The sequence below is a fragment of the Sus scrofa genome, chromosome 12, assembly GCF_000003025.6.
Source record: "Sus scrofa isolate TJ Tabasco breed Duroc chromosome 12, Sscrofa11.1, whole genome shotgun sequence".
In the NCBI taxonomy this organism is placed as follows: Eukaryota; Metazoa; Chordata; class Mammalia; order Artiodactyla; family Suidae; genus Sus; species Sus scrofa.
Window position 1 is genome coordinate 21,209,425 of NC_010454.4, and position 20,616 is coordinate 21,230,040.

The 20,616-nt window shown below is 49.8% G+C and overlaps 2 protein-coding genes across 2 annotated transcripts; both read left to right on the forward strand.

The window, feature by feature from the left end:
- On the forward strand, window positions 369–4,404 carry KRT31 (keratin 31). Its single transcript, NM_001244895.1, is given in 7 exon segments — window positions 369–777; window positions 973–1,055; window positions 1,390–1,546; window positions 2,569–2,730; window positions 2,829–2,954; window positions 3,127–3,347; window positions 3,974–4,404. Coding segments are annotated over 7 exon segments (1,245 nt in total). The 5' UTR covers window positions 369–429; the 3' UTR covers window positions 4,122–4,404.
- KRT34 (keratin 34) lies at window positions 12,688–17,547 on the forward strand. The gene is made up of 7 exons (XM_003131430.5): window positions 12,688–13,110; window positions 13,214–13,296; window positions 13,883–14,039; window positions 15,833–15,994; window positions 16,093–16,218; window positions 16,390–16,610; window positions 17,079–17,547. The coding sequence occupies exons 1-7, from the start codon at window positions 12,763–12,765 to the stop codon at window positions 17,155–17,157; spliced, it is 1,176 nt and encodes a 391-aa protein (XP_003131478.3). The 5' UTR covers window positions 12,688–12,762; the 3' UTR covers window positions 17,158–17,547.

Here is a 20,616-nt window from a genome sequence, read left to right on the forward strand (position 1 = left end):
CCAGGTGGGCCAGGAGGTGAGCATGATTATGGTTTTACTGGATCATGTGTTATAAAGGAGTGTCATTGGATGGACTGACTCCTAGTTAACGAGGGCAGTTACTTGGGCTAGACCATGGGGCCTCTTTGAAGGTCTACCGCAGGACTCTGTGGTATGGGTGTAAGCCTGAAGAGGAGTCCTGACTTAACAGGAAGCCCAAGTAAAAAAAAAATTTATGGGATAAGGGACTCTTCTGAGGAAGGCCAATAACAGACTGAAGCAAAGGGCGTTTGAAAAGCAGAGAAGAAGTAAAAAGAAAAATGATGTTACAGACCGTGTCCACACCCTCTGCAGAGGGGGTATAAATGCTCCCTAGAAGCTGGAGACTCACAAGCTCCTTGGAGAACTTGGGCTCTGTCTTCAGCCAGGTACCTCAGTCCCTGCAGCATCATGCCTTACAGCTTCTGCCTGCCCAACCTGAGCTGCCGCTCCAGCTCCTCCTCCAGGCCCTGCGTGCCCTCCAGCTGCCAGGGTATCACCCTACCCGGAGCCTGCAACATCCCCGCCACTGTGAGCAGCGGCAACTGGTTCTGCGAGGGCGCCTTCAATGGCAACGAGAAGGAGACCATGCAGTTTCTGAACGACCGGCTGGCCAGCTACCTGGAGAAGGTGCGCCAGCTGGAGCGGGACAACGCGGAGCTGGAGAGGCAGATCCAGGAGCGGTCTCAGCAGCAGGAGCCCCTGGTGTGTCCCAACTACCAGTCCTACTTCCGGACCATCGAGGAGCTCCAGCAGAAGGTGAGGGACCTTGCTGTCATCTCTCAGAGAGGGGAGGTGGCTATGCCTCTCAATCTGTGGGAGAGAACTGTGTTTCTTGTGTCTGAGCTATCATGCTCCTGGCTTCCTTCTTTTACTTTCAAAATGGCTTTTTAAAGAAGTCAATGCCTTTATATGTCTTTTCAATCCCCACTTAGTAACCTCTCATGCCCCCAGATCCTGTGCAGCAAGTCTGAGAACGCCAGGCTGGTGGTGCAGATCGACAATGCCAAACTGGCCGCCGATGACTTCAGGACCAAGTGAGTTGTGCAGAATTCACACTGGGGACCACCGCCTTCTGTTCAGTCTCTAAAAGGGATCTCCATAGCTTCCTGGACAACAGTCCAAGCCATCAGCTGTCAAGGGTTCTGCAGAGGATCAAGGGGGAGGAGAATCAAGCGAAGGAATCACGGAAGTAGATGGAGGACTCGAATTTTTGGATCAATATTGAGCCTTGACTGAGCCTCCAGAACCCTCTGTCTCCTGGGTCTACTCATTGCTGAACATGGGAAGACAGGGTGAATAGGATTCTCCCAGGTCATTCCTGGGTCTTCAAGTTCTGCCCATCACTGCTCTGACCCTATCCTGGTGCAGGTATGAGACGGAGCTGGGCTTGCGGCAGCTGGTGGAGTCAGACATCAATGGCCTGCGCAGGATCCTGGACGAGCTGACCCTGTGCAAGGCTGACCTGGAGGCCCAGGTGGAGTCCCTGAAGGAGGAGCTGCTCTGCCTGAAGAGCAACCATGAGGAGGTGAGTCCAGAAACCAGAAATGAAGAAACCTGACTCAGCCTCAGGCTGAGGGCAGCTTTTGTGATTTGGGGGTAGCAAAATCAGAAAGCAGTCTTTTAAATTTCCTTTAAAAACACCAAAACTTCACGATGAAGGGAAACGTCTAGAGAGGAACCCTATCCACCATCCCAGATAAGCTGTATCTTTCACTTGAAACTGGTGCATGCATCACTTGACCAGCCCAGAGCACCTCTGTGGGCTTGTGGTTGGTTGCTGTGTTGGAGGATAAGTCCCAGGATTGCTCATATGCTGTGCAAAATCATTTCTCTCCCCTCAAAGCCAAAATATCCAGCCTGGTGACTATGAGTCTCCACTCTCAAAGTCTTGGAGAAGAATGATCTGAGGTCCCTTCTCACTCTTGGGAGGCCCTGTGACAAGATCTGAATGGCAAGAACTGTTTGATATGCAATCTGAAATTGTGCTGCCAATTCTTTTCATTTTGAGATCAGCAGCAGCCAATCTGCAACCTGGGAAAGCTGGGTTGTAGTCTTCCTTGAGTGGCACCCGAGAATACCCTTGGGAATTTTTTTTTTGGCTCTTTTTTTTTTTAAAGGGCAGCACCTGTAGCATAAGGACGTTCCCAGGCTATAGGTTGAATCAGAGCAGCCGCTGAGGCCTATGCAACCTGGGATCTGAGCTGTGTCTGTGACCTACATACACCACAGCTCACGGCAACGCCGGATCCTTATCCCACTGAGCAAGGCCAGGGATCGAACCCGAGTCCTCATGGATACTAGTCAGGTTTGGTACTGCTGAGCCATGATGGGAACTCTGGAAATTCTCTTTGAATCCAAGCGCCATGGCAGAGCCATGGTGGGAAGGAGCTGTGTGCATTGAGCACAGGCCACCTTGCCTTCCAAGGCCACACTGTTCCACTAGAAGTTTCTTTCCCAAGGAAATGGACCAACAGGACTTCAACAAGCAGCGCCATAAGGTCCACTCCTCATGGTGGACAGTCACTCTCTCCTTCTCTCCATTCACAGGAAGTCAACTCCCTGCGGAGCCAGCTCGGGGACCGCCTCAACATCGAGGTGGACGCCGCTCCCACTGTCGACCTGAACAGCGTGCTCAGCGAGACCAGGAGCCAGTACGAGGCCCTGGTGGAGACCAACCGCAGGGACGTGGAGGAATGGTTCGCCAGGCAGGTGGGCATCCCGGGCCCTGGCCACTCCGGCCCCTGGGCGCCTCCCTCGGGGCCCCGCAGGCAGGGTCTGATCCCGTCTCCTCCCCTCTGGCCTTTCAGACCGAGGAGCTGAACAAGCAGGTGGTGTCCAGCTCGGAGCAGCTGCAGTCCTACCAGGCGGAGATCATCGAGCTGAGACGCACGGTCAACGCCCTGGAGGTGGAGCTGCAGGCCCAGCACAACCTGGTGGGTGTAGGGGAGGCTCCTAGGGAGGAGGGGAGCTGGGGGGGGGGTCAGGGTCCCCGGGAGGCCCTTGGGCTGTCCTGTGCTCAGCTCGTGGGGCTCGTGGCCTCCTGGGACCGCGTGCAGAAGCCCTTGGGGGAGCAGGCGTGTGACCCCGGCCCCCTTGCCGCCGCAGAGGGACTCTCTGGAGAACACGCTGACGGAGACGGAGGCCCGCTACAGCTCGCAGCTGGCCCAGGTGCAGGGCCTGATCGGCAACGTGGAGGCTCAGCTGGCGGAGATCCGGGCTGACCTGGAGCGTCAGAACCAGGAGTACCAGGTGCTGCTGGACGTGCGGGCCCGGCTGGAGTGTGAGATCAACACGTACCGGGGGCTGCTGGAGAGCGAGGACTGCAAGTGAGTACCCAGCTGCAGGTGCTTGATGGAGCCATAGCGTCTGTCTCAGTTGGACGCCTGGCCAAAGTTGCATACCTTGGAAAGGAAATTATGCCCTCAGAGCAGACAGGCTGAAACAGAACTCAGAAAACAGTGTGGCTATCATGAAAACATACAAAGGCGGGACTTGCTTGATGTACACGCTGACATTGTACAGTCAAGTCTCTGCCTTTTGCTGTGATGATATTGAAATGGGATCAATGATATTTCTTCGATTTTATAATGCTGTATTGTGTGGCGGGTGAATTTCCAAATGCTACCTAATCTGACCTTGTAGTTACCACGAGACTGGCAAGCCCCCCTATTGTCCTCCTTCTGGGGCTTGGAGGGGTTAAGTGACTTATCCAAGGTCACCAGCTGGAAATGGAAGTGGGTGGGGGGCTGCGACCAGAGTTTCTGAGCCTCTGTCCAGCGCTGCAGAACAGAAAGACCTTGAGCACTGATAGTGAACGTAAGAGCAGGTGAGCCCGTGCCCTTCTTTGTTACAGGTCCGGTCAAGTCCAGACGGGCAGTGCACTCTTGGGGTCCCTCTGGCATACATCACGAGTCTCCCTCAATTCATTGTCCGCATCTCTCTCTTTCTCCAGGCTGCCCTGCAACCCCTGCGCCACAACCAACGCCAAGACCATCACGCCCTGTGTGTCCAATCCCTGCCCCCCCTGTGCCCCTGCTGTCCCCTGCACACCCTGTGTCCCCCGCCCCCGCTGCGGGCCCTGCAGCTCCTTTGTGCGCTAGAGCCCAGGAGTTGCCAGAGGAGCAAGGAGGCAGGGCCCAGGCTTCTAGAGCTTTGACCTGGCCCTGGTTCATTCCACCAAACTGGCCTGAAAGCCCAATTTGCATGGCTGGAGCTGCCCCAGGGAAGCAGTGATGAAACCCACCCAACCTACTCCAGTCCATTCCCTGACTACCCTTTCCTGCGTTGGGGACTGTTTCTTCTTGGCTTGCCCAGAGAACCCTCTGACGTGCCAGCGGCCCTCCCTTGTAACCTCCCAATAAACTTGATTTCCTTGGCAAAGCAGATGCCTTTCTCATTGGTATTCATTTGTCTCGCTGCACCCATCACTCTATAAAAAGCCACTTGAATGCAAGGCCATGTCATGGCTTCACTCTTGGATACAAGAGCCATTCCATGCCTGGTAGGCAGAGGCCTGGCTCGGTGCCCTGGCCTCACGGGTGAGGAGGCAGGGTGGTAAGAAAGAGGGCACTGTGGCCCCATCTCCCCTGGGCCATTTCTGGATTCTTCTCACCTTCCCCTCTCGGCCGGGACATCTCCTAGAGCGGATTGTATCCAAATCTCAAGTGAGGACGTATGAGCCAGGAGCTGGAAAGAGGCTCATCTTTCTCAGCAGGAAGTTGTAGGTCCAGCACTGCATTATTATTATGGGTTATTGGTGGTCCAGGCAGCCTCAGGACCACTCAGCGAAGGGGCCCTCTGGCTTGGCATCTGTGCCCATGACTTCTTCTTCCCCCGATGTCCTTGCTGGGGATCCTTCTCAGCCTGGGCTCCGGCTGCTCGCTTCTCCTCCCCGATTCTGGGGCTCGGGGACCCCACCCACTTTTCCTTTAATACTTCCACTTCCTCTGTTCGATTCAACCAATACCTGTTGGACACGTGTTCAGAGTCTGGATGGTGGTGGTGGCGGCGGTGGGTGGGGGGAGACCCATAAAGAAAGACACCCTCCTGGCTGCATGTTATTTCTAATTTGTTCAAGGGATCAAATTAGCCCTGGTGCTGTTAGAAGCATCATCCCCAGCCCTGTGAACACTCAGGTGGGTGCTGCAGGCAAACCTCAGGGTACTGAAAGTGGCATCAGCATTCAGCAAGAATGGGTATCTTTCAGAGATCCTAGGCTGCTCAACTAGTGTCCATCTAGTATCCATGAGGATGCGGGTTCACTGGCCTCGCTCAGTGGGTTAAGGATCAGAGTTGCCACGAGCTTCCGTGTAGGTCCCAGACACGGCTCAGAACTGGCATTGCCGTGGCGGCAGCTTAGGTTGGTAGCTGCAGCTCTAATTGGACCCCTAGCCTGGGAACTTCCATATGCCACATGTGTGCCCCCCCCCCAAAAAAAAAGGAAAAGTAAAAAGAAAGAAAATAAAAAGAAGAATGGGTATCTTTCCTTCACTCTTATGAAGAGCTTCCAGAAAGGAGGAGAGTGCTGCCAACACCCCGATTTTTTAAAATTTTGATAAAATGTATATAACATAAAAGTGACCATTTTTTTACCACTTTTAGCATACAATTCTGTGGTGCAACCATCACCACTGCCCATCTCTAGAACTTTTTCATCATCTCAAATGGAAGCTCTGGACTCATTAAACAATAACTCCCCAAGCTCGCCTGCCCCAAGGTCCTGGTAACCTCTATTCTATTTCCTGTCTGTATGAATTTGACCATCCTGGGTTCCTTGTGTAAAGAAATGGAATTGGGAGTTCCCATTGTGGCTCAGCGGGTTAAGAATCTGACATAATGTCCATGTGGATGTGGGTTCGATCCCTGGCCTTGCTCAGTGGGTTAAGGATCTGGCGTTGTTGTAGGCTGTGGTGTAGGCTGCAGACATGGCCCAGACCCAGTGTTGCCATGGCTGTGGCATAGGCCACAGCTGCAGCTCCAATCGACCTCTGGCCCAGGAACTTCCATACATTGTAGGTGTGGCCATAAAAAAAAAAAGAAAAGAAATGGAATTGTATGTTATTTGTCCTCTTGTGTCTAGCTTATTGCACTTTGTATTTTTTTTTTTTTTTTTTTTGCTATTTCTTTGGGCCGCTTCCTGCGGCATATGGAGGTTCCCAGGCTAGGTGTCGAATCGGAGCTGTAGCCACTAGCCTACGCCAGAGCCACAGCAACGCGGGATCCGAGCCGCGTCTGCAACCTACACCACAGCTCACGGCAACGCCGGATTGTTAACCCACTGAGCAAGGGCAGGGACTGAACCCACAACCTCATGGTTCCTAGTCGGATTCGTTAACCACTGTGCCACGACGGGAACTCCTGCACTTTGTATATTTTTAAGGTTCATACATGTAGCATATATGTGTCAGAATTTTGTTCTTTTTTAAAGACTGAACAATAATCCATTATAAGTATTTAACACATTTTCTGTGTTCATTCATCCATCAATGGATATTTTGTGTTATTTTGACCTTTTGTTTATTGTTACTAATCCTGCTGTTTACACTGATGTACACATCTTTTGTTTAAGCCCCTGCATTCCGTGTTTTTATGTGTATATACCTAGATGTGGAAATACTGGATCATAAGGTAATTCTATGTTTAATTTTTTGAGGAACCACTATGCTGTTTTCCATAGTGGTTGCACCATTTGACATTCCCACCGGCAATGTACAAGGATTCCAATTTCTCCTTAATACTCATTTTCTGAGCTGTGGTGTAGGTTGCATTCACGGTTTGGATCCTGCTTTGCTGTGGCTCTGGCCTAGGCCAGTGCTACAGCTCTGATTAGACCCCTAGCCTGGGAATGTCCATATGCCGCAGGAGCAGCACTAGAAAAAGCAAAAAGACAAAAAAAAAAAAAAAAAAAAAAAGTAATTGGCTTTTGAGTCAATTATGGGCCACAAATATATAGAAATTTCTTTTTTTTTTTTGAATATCTAATTTCATGGTCTACCTATTCACAAGGTTTCTCTTTGAATGGCTTGCAAAAAAACAAAAAAAATCCAACCTATCATTAAAGTACAAAGGTTTGCAATCAACAGACTAGATATAAGAAGGTATAGACATCGTCAAAACAGAAAGCTCCAAATGAGCTTTGAGCAGAGAGAGTGTAGGGGGAATAAAGGAAAATTCTGGCCAGGGGCAAAATTTTTTGGATCTATAAATATGCTATTTTCTTTTCTTTTTTTCTTTTTTCCTTTGGCTGTCCCTGCAGCATAGAGAAGTTCCCAGGCCAGGGATTTATCCAAGCCAGAACATGGCAGCTGCAGAAACACTGCATCCTTAACCCACTGAGGTGGTCGGGGATTGAACGTCGCCTCCACAGAGACAAGCTGGATCATTAACCCACTGTGCCACAGCAGGAACTCCTGCCGTGGTTTTTTTTTCTTTCTTTCTTTTTGGTCTTTTTAGGGCTGCACCTGTGGCATATGGAGGTTCCCAGGGGTAGGGGTCGAATTGGAGCTACAGCTGCCGGCCTACGCCGCAGCCATGGTAACAGCAGATCCGAGCCATGTTCTGTGATCTTCACCCCAGCTCAGGACCACGCCGGATCCTTGACCCACTGAGAGAGGCCAGGGATTGAGCCCGCAACCTCATGGTTCCTAGTCAGATTCGCTTCTGCTACGCCACGATGGGAACTCCCCAGGAATTCCTGCCATGGTTTTTAAAAAACAAAAATCTCCATCTTTGTAGCTATACTTAATTTTGTAAATAAATATGTTCTACATCCCCTTAAATACTTCCACGTGGCTTTTACATGGTTTATAGATGTTCCTTCATTATCAGCAAACACACACACGGGGGACATGGCTCTCAACTCAATAGTGCTTTGGAATCACCCAGTGCCACTTAAAAATATGCTGTGAAATATGCGTGAAATAGGTCAGAAAGAGAAAGACAAATAGCATAGGATATCACTTATAACTGGAATCTAATATACAGCACAAACAAACGTCTCCACAGAAAAGAAAATCAGAGATGTGGAGAACAGACTTGTGGGCCTGGGGGGAGAGGGAAGGAGTGGGAGGGATGGGGAGCTTGGGGTTAACGGATGCAAACTATTGCTCTTGGAATGGATTTACAATGAGATCCTACTGTGTAGCATTGAGAACTATGTCTAGGTACATACATTGCAACACAACAATGGGAGGAAAAATTATGTCTACATGTATGTGTACCCTGGTCCCCATGCTGTACAGTGGAAAAAAAAGTATGCTGAGGTCTGAGTCTGCCCTCAGAGAATCTGATATCATTGGGCTGGGATGCAGCCTGACCACCGGAAATTTTATTTATTTTTATTTTTTTATGTTTTGTCTTTTTCTAGGGCCGCACCTGTGGCATATGGAGGTTCCCAGGCTAGGGGTCAGAGCTATAGCTGCAGACCTACGCCAGAGCCACAGCAACGCGGGATCCGAACCCTGTCTGCGACCTACACCACAGCTCACGGCAACACCGGATCCTTAACCCACTGAGCAAGGCCAGGGATCGAACCCGCAACCTCATGGTTCCTAGTTGGATTTGTTAACCACTGAGCCACGATGGGAACTCCTGGAAATTTTAGAAGCTCTCTAGGCTGTTCTAATGAGCCAGGTTGCTAGGTTACCAGAATCTGGGTTCTAGTCCTGACTTCTCATCAGCTCTGGGTCCTTAGACAGAACACATACTTCTCTGAACCTGTTTCCCCAAAAGTAAATTGGAGGGAATATTCTATTCTTCTCTGCCTTCTTTATACACTTGCCAAGAGGATCATGGAAGATTATGTTTATGCACAGCTTTTGCAAAGCAGATATTTCTCCTCTGATTATCCATCAGTTGGTCCTACTTTTCTCTTAAAGAGAAAAAAGAGAGAAAAGTAGGAACTTCTTTTTTTGTTTGTTCCGTGCTCAACATTAGACTTTATATACCATCTTGTCTTTCACACCAACATTCCTTTCATCAAATCCCCCACCCAGCTCCACACCAGAATTATATGCTGGACTTAGCATATTTGATACTCTTTGGCCCCAGACCCATCTTCCACTGGGGCCCCAGTCCTTTTTCCGTTGATATGTCCATGCTCTTTGGTGACCTGTTTTACTGGCTCCTGGCTGTCCTGGTCTGAACTCTTAGCCAACTGGACACATCAGGTGCACACTCTTGACTTTTCTCCAGGCTTATGTCTTGAATAATTTTGCTGGCTCTTTTTCTTTCTGTTTCCCTGAAATTTTATATTTGCCCTGGGGTAGAGTGAAGGCACGTTTTTCCATCCTTGTATCTGGGGTCACAGCCATGGTTAGAGTTCTTGGCAGCCCGAGGCTGCCGTCAGTGTCTACATCAAGAGCAGGGCCGTCCAGGAGTGCTCAGCATTTTCCTCTGTACGAGCCCATCCCATGACCTCCAAGAGTCATACCTCATCACATCCTTGCAGGATTTGTCACTTTTTAACCCTCAGTTTACTGAGGAGCAAAGCAATATGCAGGAAGCCAAGCCTAGGTGTGTCTTTCTGACTGTACTCAGAGCTGGCTTCAGAGCTCATGGTCTTGTTCCTGTGTTTTCTCCCAGTTCTCTTGTTTTGACACACCTTGACCTCTAGGCAGTGTCTCATCTCTCTAATTCATAATGAGGTGTGATGGGCTGGACAGACTTGAGTCTCTGTATTCGTGTCATCTGGACAAGTTAAATTTCTTCCCTATGGCTCATATTCCTCACCTCTGATAATCAATGGCAGTAATGGAATCCGAACATCCAGAGTTTGGAGTGAGGTTGGAATATGGTGTGTGAAGGGTCCTAGTAGCCCACCGGACTGGAAAGATATCTATTGATATCCATTCCTTCCTAAATCACTGTCTGCTCCTCTGTTTTCTTCTTCGTGAATTCAAGTCTTTCTGGCTTTAGAATTCTTTGATTCTAGGAAACAGAACTTACTTCTGAGGTGACTCCTACAGGACTTGGTAGGTAAGATTTCTCTTAGATTCTAAATCACCCAAGTCACGCCATTGGACATCTTCCTTTGCTTAGATGCTAGGAAAAAACAATCTAATTTCCAATCTGGGACAGATCAACCAATTGTGCAAAAAGACCACCATTTCCTTGTGGAAAAAAGTAAGTGAGTATAACTGGTTATTTCCCAAGTTCAGGAAGGTACCACTGAGAGTAGCCGGGTGAAAGGACTGCTTGGCTAGAGAGGCCTTTGGAGGACTGATGAGGTGGGGAGGAGTGGGGAACAGGGATCCCCTGGGGAACAGAAGCACAAATTACAAAGAGAAGCTTACGCCAAATGTTCGCACTGTGTTTAGGTATTCAGGCTCAGGAGTTACACACCTGAACTGTTCAAATCCCAGTTCTGCCTTAGGAAAATTCAGAGCCTTTCCCGACCTGTTCATGTATCTGTAAAATGGGAATAATTTTATAAGCCAATTGTACAGGGTTGCTGGACACTCGCCCGGAGCTGCAAGGCTGCAGGATTCCCAGAGGATGAGTGGAGCCCATTGCAATGCCAGTACCAGAAAGGAGGCTTTGGTGGCAACACCACACCATGTGGAGAACGCCTCTTCCAGAATCAATCAAGTGAGATAACCATACCTCCAAGGTCGTGAACTTAGCACAGAAAGTCGGGACAGTCAACACCTGCCAACTTCCTCATCCAGCCACTAAGCCAATGTTAAAGTTTGCATTTCTATTGATAAACTCATGAAAGGAGTTCTGTGCCGCTGTTGCTGACAAGGTAAGCAAGGCTGGATCCCGTGCCCAGGTGTCCGACCAACAAAGTTGAATGTTCCCCAAATTCCTCTCCTGAGCCGTCTGGGCTACTAGCAGGAAGGAGGAAGTTTGCAGAAATAACTATCCTCACCCCCACCCCATATTCGCATACCATGTCTCACTTAAGTTTACAGTAAAACTATGAAGTTGGCAGCACGATAATTACGCCAGTTTAAGAGAGAAGGCAAACAAGAGTCAGAAAAGGGAACCCACTTCTCCCAGCTCATGCTGTCAGGAAGGATGTGAACCCAGGCCATTCTGTGTCACACAGGTGCTTTTCTGCTCCCCCTACAGTGCTTTTGAAATCTGGACACATCCTTTTAAAGTGCTTTATATTGCGTTCCACAAAAAATCTTCTGGGACTTTCTGAGCCGTGATTTTTTTTTTCTTTCTGTATGGAACAAAGCACAGCTAGGGCGGCGAGAGACAGAAAGTGACGTGAGGTAGGCTGCTTTGTTAAGATTCATGATTGAGCAAGAAGGGAGACTCCCTAGGGTTTGGAAGGGTCCAAGGAGATCTGATCCCAGAGAAGAGGGAGAGGTGGGCCCTCCTAAGGGATGGTGTCCACTTCTTAGGAACTATAGAGTCGAGTTGCATTCTCATGGGCTCTGGGACTTGTTTGGGAGCATCTCAGGCTGGCAGAGTCACACCTCTAGGAAGAGGAGTAAATCTAAGCATAATGCAGGAGAAACTTCCAGAGACTCTGAGATGAGGTTACTAGGGATACAAAGATAGCTCTGAGTGTCGGATTCTGGTTTTCCTTTTCCTTTCCTTTCCCTCTAGATATTTCTTCTCTTTCTCACCTTGAGGGAGTTTATTGTTTCAGGACAGGTAAAGGGTCAGGTAGAAAATATTTTAGACTTTGCAGGTCATATGGTATTTGCTGTGACTACTCAGTTCTGCCCCAAAGGCAACCATAGACAATACTCAAATGAATAGGCCGGCTGTGTCCCAATAAAACTTGATTTACAAAAACTGGCAGCAGGCTGAACTGGCGGCTGGAGTGTGCTGATCTCTGCTTCAGGGCTATTCTCATCCATCCATCCATCCATCCATCCATCTATCCATCCAGTTTCATTTTCCAACCATGAACCTTCAATTATTTTCACTTTCTCCAGGTAATGACAGATTCCTTAAGCCCCAATGTTCTTCTTATTCACTTTAAAAAAATTAGAGTTGCTTTACAGTGCTGTGCCCATTTCTGCTCTACAGCATAGAGACCCAGTCATTCATATAAACACATTCTTTTTTTCGTACCATCTTCTATCACGTTCTATCCCAAGAGATTGGATAGAGTTCCCTGGGCTGGACAGCAGGACCTCATTGCTTATCCTTTCTGAAAGGAGTCGTTTGCATCTACCAAACCCAAACTCCCCCCATCTCCCCCTTCACCCTTCGTGTCCTCTCACTGAGTTAGGCCAGGATCCTTATAGTTAATACGAGATGAGTTTCTGCAACAAGGACGGGTTGAACTGGACAGCGAAACGTGGGTAGAGTGGAGAGACAAGAAGTCTCTAGATGACTGTCTACTCCGAACTCTATTTCCAGGAAGAACCTCCCGGGTGAGGAGTTCTCCATTCCTAAACACCCAGACCTTGACCGGCCTCCCGACTGAGTAATGAGGAGTGCCACTTGGGGCTGTGATGATTCTGCCTCCTTTGAAGCCATCTGATGAAACTCTGATATCACCAGCAACCCGCACCCTGGTGGAGCCTGGAGTGACATAAGCCAAATGGAATAATTTTATGAGTTGGCAGGGGACTCTTTGGTGACATCTAACTAGCATGTTTTGGAGAAAAAAATTATCCGAAGCATTAGGAAAGGAAACAATGCTGAATGCCAAGCCCCCACCCACCATTAAGGGTATAAAAGGACCACGGAGGAAGGAGAGACTCAAACCTTACCCACCTCCACCTCCACCTCCATCAGTTCACCTGCTCTTCCATCACCTCTCCCAGCGCCATGCATTACAGCCGCTGCCTGCCCAACCTGAGCTGCCGCTCTAGCTGCTCCTCCAGGCCCTGTGTGCCCTCCAGCTGCCAGGGTATCACCCTACCCGGGGCCCGCAACATCCCCGCCACTGTGAGCAGCGGCAACTGGTTCTGCGAGGGCGCCTTCAATGGCAACGAGAAGGAGACCATGCAGTTTCTGAACGACCGGCTGGCCAGCTACCTGGAGAAGGTGCGCCAGCTGGAGCGGGACAACGCAGAGCTGGAGAGGCAGATCCAGGAGCGGTCTCAGCAGCAGGAGCCCCTGGTGTGTCCCAACTACCAGTCCTACTTCCGGACCATCGAGGAGCTCCAGCAGAAGGTGAGGGGGTGGGCTGTGATGGGGCACAGCAGTCGCAGGCTCTCTTGGAACAAGAGGACTTGCTCAAGTTCAAGTGGCCCTCACTGTAGAATCTTATTTTCAGATTCTGAGTGCCAAGTCTGAGAACACCAGGCTGGTGGTGCAGGTCGACAATGCCAAGCTGGCCGCCGATGACTTCAGAACCAAGTATGTTGAGACTTTGGGCCGGGTGACCTCCAAGGCCCTTGTGGCTCTTTCTTGCTTAATGTTGCCTGAAAGGGAAGAGAAAAGCCTTTCCTCCCTCTTTAGTTCTCTTCTCAAGGCTGGTTCTGTAAAACCAGTTTCAGAGATGCGCACGCCTGTACTGTTTGATCTCCAGTCTATGTTGCTCTTTCTGGAAGGCCTTCCTTTTTTAAAAAAAGAATGATTTATCTGGTAGACTTTTATTCAGCAATTCATGAATCAAGCAGCACTGGAAGGCCTTCCTAACTCCCTAAATTCAGAGATTGAAATGAACTGTTCTTGGGGAAGTAGATTGACTTGGTGGCATATGAACCAACAAAATCGAGAGGAGAGGGACAGAATTCATCTCATGAGCCCCGGTGGGCACCTTTTGGCTTCAGAGTGAGTCTGTGGCCTCTGCAGCATGCAGAGCTCCAGAGAAACATGCAAATGAAGGGACAGAAAACTGTGTCAGTGCCAAGAGCCCGGCCGATCCCGCCCACCCAAGACATAGGGCAGGGAGGTGGGCTTCCTTCCCGACTCAGCCTTCCGCCCTGATCTGTGTGAGCAGGTATGAGGTGGAGCGTTCCTCGCGGCAGCTGGTGGAGTCAGACATCAACAGCCTGCGTAGGATCTTGGACGAGCTGACCCTCTGCAAGGCTGACCTGGAGACCCAGGTGGAGTCCCTGAGGGAGGAGCTGCTCTGCCTCAAGAAGAACCATGAGGAGGTGAGACACAGAGAAAGAAAGGGGCTTCAGAGCTGAGCCTTCCACATCGGGGTGGGCAGAAGGCAATTTGCCATCAGGCTCCCTGGGCCGGGACCCTGCCTGGAAGAACCAAAGCTCAGCTCAGGGAATGGGGTTTCCGCCTCCGTATCTCGGGGAGAGACGAGCTGCGAGGGTCAGACGGTGCTTGAGATGCTGGTTGAGGACGTCTGTTCGTGGAGCTCCCCTCTGCTGGTCCCTGATCTGTCCCAGATTTGATGGCAGAGATGGAGGAAAAGAAAGAATGTGTCCTTCTCTTTCCAGGGTGCCCAGTGTCGTGTCTAGTCTGGGGTGAGGACCCCGTGAAAACACAGGGCGTCGGACAGGTAGAGGGAAATACATCCTCTAGGAGATATAAATATAAAACAGCTGCTATCCCTCTGTCCTTCCTGCCTCACTGTCGTGGACCCCTCTAGAGGACATACTCATATAATTACCTAATAGCGTTTCGAGTTAGGTACTCTGAAAAGGAGGCAATAACAGCTTCCCTTTTTCCTGGTGCGCTCCTGTGTTTCCATCTGAAAGTCTGGTCCCGTTTCTGCCTTACTGGGTCTCATCTTGGTTCCTGGAGGGGACAATGTTGTACAAAGCCCTCGTCCCATGACTTTGACATTCTGGTTTGACTGTGACATTCCCTCCTCTCCCTGCCCCGCGAACATCGTGGAGAGGGGTTCTGATGATGCTCACATATCTTTTACTGTCAAAGACGAGGGGAACGTGTGCAATGCTGGAAAGGAATTAGAAAGAGCCATTGAGTGGGAGGGCGTCCCACCTGTCACGAGGATGACCGTGGGCCTGTGGGGCAGCTTGCGTGGTCAGGGAGAAGGCTGGACCGCAGGGAAGTTTCAAACTCCGGGTCCATTCTTACTGCACTGTCTCAAGCTGAGGCATTTAGCGATGACTCACTACGTCACATTGTAAAAGCACACTTTTTGCTGCATGTCCTCTAGGAGAGGCCTGTAGAGTGGAAAGTTTTGTCTTTGAATGGTTAAACTCGCACAAGTGGGGAGTTCTCGTCATGGCTCAGTGGTAACAAACCCCACTAGTGTCCATGAGGATGCGGGCTGGATCCCTGGCCTTGCTCACGGATTAAGGATCCTGGGTTGCTGTGAGCTGTGCTGTAGGTCATAGATGAGGCTCCGATCCTATGTTGCTATGGCTGTGGTGTAGGCCGGCAGATGCAGCTCCGATTGGACCCCTAGCCTGGGAACTTCCATATGCCAAGGGTGAGGGCCTAAAAAAAAAGCAAACAAAACTTGCCCAATTAGATCTTTCATTACAGAAGCATTCATTATATGTAAAGAGTACTTATATGTACACATTTGAGCCTCATATTCTGGGAACACTCCAGTTTGCTTGAAGGGAGACTGAGACCCTTTTCCGAGGCAGGTCAGAGGAAGGAGGAGGATTTTGGTACGTGGGGGTTCCAGCCTGAGGAAGAGACTGAGCAAAGTCACAGGTGGCAGAGCGGGGTCTGCCTGAGTGTGGCTGGGGAGGCGGTATCTGAGGGACATGATGGGAAGGGCGTGGGAAGTTTGGAGAGTCTTACAGGGCAAGTGAGCTTGCTTTGGTTTTGGGGGAAAGGAATGGATGTGATCCCTCTTTGGGTTTATTCCTGCACAATATTCGTGTCACTCTTTGGGAGGGAGTGGGATGTTCCTTTTGGTACATTTTGGGCAGGATCATGCTCACTTTCCTACAGCAGGAAGATAGCAAATTCATTTCTATGGGTTGATTCCTTCTCCTTCCTCCATCAGGAAGTCAACTCCCTGCGGAGCCAGCTCGGGGACCGCCTCAACATCGAGGTGGACGCCGCTCCCACCGTCGACCTGAACAGCGTGCTCAACGAGACCAGGAGCCAGTACGAGGCCCTCGTGGAGACCAACCGCAGGGACGTGGAGGAATGGTTCGCCAGGCAGGTGGGCATCCCGGGCCCTGGCCACTCGGGCCCCAGGGCGCCTCCCTCGGGGCCCCGCAGGCAGGGTCTGATCCCGTCTCCTGCCCTCTGGCCTTTCAGACCGAGGAGCTGAACAAGCAGGTGGTGTCCAGCTCGGAGCAGCTGCAGTCCTACCAGGCGGAGATCATCGAGCTGAGACGCACGGTCAACGCCCTGGAGGTGGAGCTGCAGGCCCAGCACAACCTGGTGGGTGTGGGGGAGGCTCCTGGGGAGGAAGGGAGCTGGGGAGGGGGGGGTCAGGGTCCCCGGGAGGCCCTTGGGCTGTGCTCAAGCTCGTGGAGCTCGTGGCCTCCTGGGACCGCGTGCAGAAGCCCTTGGGGGAGCAGGCGTGTGACCCCGGCCCCCTTGCCGCCGCAGAGGGACTCTCTGGAGAACACGCTGACGGAGACGGAGGCCCGCTACAGCTCGCAGCTGGCCCAGGTGCAGGGCCTGATCGGCAACGTGGAGGCTCAGCTGGCGGAGATCCGGGCTGACCTGGAGCGTCAGAACCAGGAGTACCAGGTGCTGCTGGACGTGCGGGCCCGGCTGGAGTGTGAGATCAACACGTACCGGGGGCTGCTGGAGAGCGAGGACTGCAAGTGAGTATACGGAGAGGGAATTCTGGGAAAATGTGGGTGGGACCACAAGACGTTGTGGGCCTGCACATTGGCCATACTTTTCTTTTTTTTCTTTTTTTCTTTTTTGTCTTTTTGGCCGTACTTTTCAATTCATCCATCAACACATCCTAATAGAGGGTCTATTCTGACAGCTAAGCACATGCGAAAGGTCAAAGGTCAAAGACATTCCTCCCCTGCTTCAGGGAGCTAACAGTGGAGGGGGTTGGTAGAGAGATAGTTACAATAGCAACTGTGGGGTAAGGCAGATTGTGTTCTGTGAGATCTCCAGAGCCTGAGATAACCATTTCCCACCTCTGCATGTGGCCTTTGGGGACAGAGAGAGGGATTTGGCATTTGATTCCAACCAACTCCAGCCACTGAGAATTGAGATGTGTATCTCATGAAGACCCTCCTCTCCCAACCCATTCTAAACCTCTGTGTTCCCCCTAGGCTTCCCAGCAACCCCTGCGCCACCACCAATGCTAGTGCCAACTCCTATGTGTCCTGCTCTCAAAAGCGTTGCTGTTAATCATTAAACTGGCATCCTCTTTGAAGACGACCACAACGCCTAGATCAAGCACAGGCAAGGTCCCCAGGTCCTGCCTTTGCTGGAGCTCCATTACCGTTTATAAACCTCGTCTAGCCAGCTGTGCTATTTCTACGCATGGACATGCTCTCCAGACCCATGAGCCAAGACACACATCATCAACTTCTGGTGTTTAAAATACTCCCTCCTGCTGAAGGTTGAGTCTCTGAAGATGCCCAGCTCCCTGTAATCTGAGCTCCAGGTTTTACTTGAGGGCATTTCCTGTATGGGTAATAAGGTTTCCTGCTTTCCTAGCTTCTTTGGTGTTCTCTGGAATGCAAGGAGGCGACTTCATTTCCTTCTCAATAAACTTTATTTCTCTGGCATAGTAAATGCGTTTCTCATTCATATTCGTGCGTTGTAAAGTAGGACTTGTCATGGCTCTTTCATCAACACACCCCTTCATTGAGAGGATGAAATGGGTTCAATGACTGGCCCAGCCATTATGTTCTATAGGGATAAATACTGAGGAAGGGAGAGGACTGTCCTCTGGGGAGGCTTCCACTCAGGGAGACCATGCAGAAAACCTGGCCGTTAAAACTCATGCCTTTGCCTAACTTGGCTGCAATCCTTTGAGAATCCTTCCCAACCCTCATAACGCGTTCCTACTCTCACTCCCATCACTCTGGAATCCTCTGCTTCCAGTTCTCCTGTTGACTTAAAAAAGGCGGAGGTGGGGGGAGGTCAACAGGAGAGTTGTGAGTTTTATTTGGGGCAACATGAGGACTCTAGCCTGGGAGGCAACATTAGGGCTAGCTCTGAGAAAGCACTCCAAAGAGGTGGGGGGAAGGTCAGCTTATGTGCAATTTTGGTGAAGGGGGGCAGGTACCTGCAATATACAGGACGTACAGAATGTTGGTGCTAATCCTGTGAAGGTCACTGCTAGTCGTGAGGAGCAGATGTCACCAGGAAGGATTTTAGTGCTTTTCTAGACAAGAGGAGGTGCAAGACTTGGGCTCATAAAATCTTCTCCTGAAAATATCTAACTATCTAAAGACCTGTCCTGCCAGTTTTCCCAGCGCACAGAGTGCCTCACTCCTGATCTCCACCTTAAACTCTTTCAGGGGGTGTTGAAGGTCAGCAGCTGCACCAGCTCCTGATTTAAGCCTTCTAGAGGCAGATGGCAAGTGCCAGTCTCCAGTTGGCACGCATAATTGTGAAGACCAGCTCCTGTAGAAACTGCTCAAAGAGGAGCTACGATCTCCCCTCTTGGCTGCACCTGCATTGCCGCTATAGATCCCTACCCTTCCCTCAAAATGTACCTTCAATGATTTCCATCACCCTGCACACTGGGTCCTCTTGTTACAGCTCCACCTACCCATTCTCTGTCTTCTGATCAGCCTGTCTTCTTGTTCTATCTCAAGTAAAGGAAATGCCTCAGTCCGTGACTCTCTGTTTTTCTCCTTCTTTATTCCTGTTCATGGAGAACTAGCACCTCTATGCTGATGACTCTCAAATCTTGCTCCCGGCTCAGCTCAAGTTCCAGATCTTCACACATGGGACCACTTTACTTGGTATCGAACCATCACATCACCTTTAATTGGATGAAAAGTTATCTTTGCCAAACTGGTCCATTTTGTTAGCCACCTGTTACACCCAAAACTTTGTAATCTGTGGACTCTTCACGCAGACAGGCACATCTCTTTCCCTCCCTCTCTTCATTTATTCTTTCCTCTAGGTCTTTGCTCATATCTACAATGTTCTTCCAAAACCTCTTTATTATTTCATTTCCTACAATTCCAAGAAAGGCCAATGTTCATTAAGTGTTCCCCCTGCCAAAATGTTAATCCTACTCCACCCCACTTGCCTTATTTCTGAATTATCAACTATTTCAATTCTATTGGCCTCCTACTCTGTGATTCATTCAATTTGATGCTGACCGACATAACTGCAATCAACCATCTACTGTGTGTGCCAGGATTGTGCAGGGTGCTGAGAACACACAAAAAAGTGAATCCTAGTCCTGGCCCACAGCATATACACAGTCTAGAGTAGATAAGACAAAGAGACAAACCTCACACAGATAGGCATCAACGTGACTCAAGAAAGACATAAATGAAAAATGATGTATATCTGAGGTATGAGAGAATGTTAAGAAGAGAGTCCAAGAAAGAGGTAGCACTGGGTCAAAGCTTTGAAAACCCAAAGATTCTGTTCATACAAATTTTGTCTGCCTGGGTTGTTGACTACAGACCCTTTAAGAGAGATGGAACTTTTACCTAATTAAAGCCTAGTGTAACCATGGAACACTTTATAATAAATAAAAAAACAGTAACACTAATAAGGATTCATTTGAAGGTTATTAAAACTTTATATACTTCCCATAGTTGCAACTTCAATTAGCTATTACAGTATGATATTAGCATAATTCTGAATACAGTTTGATGGGATATGTTTAGACAGATGAGTACGGGCAGGTCTGAGAAGGAAGAGGGAAAGTTTTCTTGAGCATGAGCTTTGGTAAAGAGATGAGGGAAGCTGAGGTGTGTTTAGGAGGCTGAGAGACCAATTCCTAGCCTGGAGCAGAGGATATATGAAATAGTGGAAGATGAAATTGCAAGGCAGTTAGGGAGGACCATATGTGGCTGTGCTTTCAATGGTTACCTGTAAGATTTTCTTATAAGAAAGACTGGCATATGACTATAGGGTGGCTGCATAGGCTGGATTGTGATGGGTCCCAGAAGTTGTTAGGATTGGGTGGGAAAGAGGAAGATCGATCAGGAGGCTGGTGAGAGACAACCAGGACTGAGATGGGTGGAGGTGGGGGAGTGGGTGGGGCAAGGGAGGGGTGGATTTCCGAGGCACAGCCTGGGTTATGGAGGCTGATTGGAGGCAGAGGAACAATGGAAAGAGAAGGACGGAAACTAGTACTGGTCGAATACCTAGTATAGTCCATATGAGTGATGTTTTGGAGGCTTCGAAAATGAAATCAGTGGGTCTCCAGTGGAGAGAGAGCTAGAAAAGAATGACTAGATTTGGGAGAGATGTCAGAGAATCAGCTAAATAAAGATGATCATAGTCAGAGCTCTGGGAGTTGTTTGGACTGTCGAGGAGAAGCTCTTAGGGAAGGAAAGAACCTTGGGAACCCCTGATAGGGATGAGAGAGCAGGCATGGAGCTCTCCAATGTCCCTGGCACGTATTTCTGCTTTAGTTTAGCTGGGTCTCCGAGGGTAAAGATGGCATTTGGTTAGAAGCAGGTGGGGAGGGAAGCGGAGGTGCAGCGGAAGTGGCACCAGAGTCAAAAGAAGTCAGGGTTTTGATGAGGGCATGGTCAACAGCATCCAGGGCAAGGAAGATGAGGATTCAGACAAATCCACTGGGTATAGCAATGGGGAGGTCCCTGTGACCGTGAGGAGGGTCTGTGGGACCCTGGGGGAAGGAGTCATATTTCATGGCTCTTT